Source organism: Penaeus monodon, chromosome 27, assembly GCF_015228065.2.
Source record: "Penaeus monodon isolate SGIC_2016 chromosome 27, NSTDA_Pmon_1, whole genome shotgun sequence".
Classification (NCBI taxonomy): Eukaryota; Metazoa; Arthropoda; class Malacostraca; order Decapoda; family Penaeidae; genus Penaeus; species Penaeus monodon.
In genome coordinates this window covers 26840084-26840897 of record NC_051412.1, presented here as the reverse complement: position 1 = coordinate 26840897, position 814 = coordinate 26840084, and the positions used below count along the sequence as shown (strand labels likewise).

General features: G+C 65.0%; 1 protein-coding gene across 1 annotated transcript in view; it reads right to left on the bottom strand.

Moving 5' to 3' along the window:
• Positions 1 to 814, bottom strand: part of LOC119590476 — an 18224-nt gene that overhangs the window by 4796 nt on the left and 12614 nt on the right. Inside the window, exon 5 of the mRNA XM_037939135.1 lies at positions 620 to 778. Within this exon, the coding sequence (XP_037795063.1) occupies positions 620 to 778 (159 nt within the window). The remainder of the gene's footprint in view (positions 1 to 619; positions 779 to 814) is intronic.

Sequence of the window (814 nt, the reverse complement as noted above, 5' to 3'; positions counted from 1 at the left end):
ATCAAAATCAACAACTAACTCCATCACCTCCTCCTCTGCAGTTTCCATCACTTTCAACTAGCAATTGCACCTCCGCCAATCGCCAACTCACTTCCTTCTTCTCCATCACTACTATCTCGACGTTCACCCCCCCTCCAACCCACCTCCTCCTCCACCTCGACGTTCACCCCCCCCCTCCAACCCACCTCCTCCTCCACCTCGACGTTCACCCCCCCCTCCAACCCACCTCCTCCTCCACCTCGACGTTCACCCCCCCCCCTCCAACGCACCTCCTCCTCCACCTCGACGTTCACCCCCCCCTCCAACCCACCTCCTCCTCCACCTCGATGTTCACCCCCCCCTCCAACCCACCTCCTCCTCCACCTCGACGTTCACCCCCCCCTCCAACCCACCTCCTCCTCCACCTCGACGTTCACCCCACCTCCAACCCACCTCCTCCTCCACCTCGACGTTCACCCCCCCCTCCAACCCACCTCCTCCACCTCCTTCCACCCTCCTCCCCCCTTCACCCTCCCCACCTTCCATCCTCCCCCCCTCCAACCTCCCCCTTCCACCCTCCTCCCCCCCTCCACCCTCCTCCCCCCCTCCACCCTCCCCCCTCCCCCCCCCCCTCCCTCACCTCTGAGAACCCCGTGCTCGACGTCGTCCAGAGAGCAGACGAAGGGGCCGATCCGGTAGGCGTGGCTACTCCAGAAGGCGGGGACGTCGAGGGCGGTGTCGACGCTCCTCTCGCCCTGGATTTCCGTCAGGCTGTGCACCGTCAGGGCGTTGTAGACGTCTGGGGTTGGGTGGTTAAGGAAGGGGGAGGGGGGGT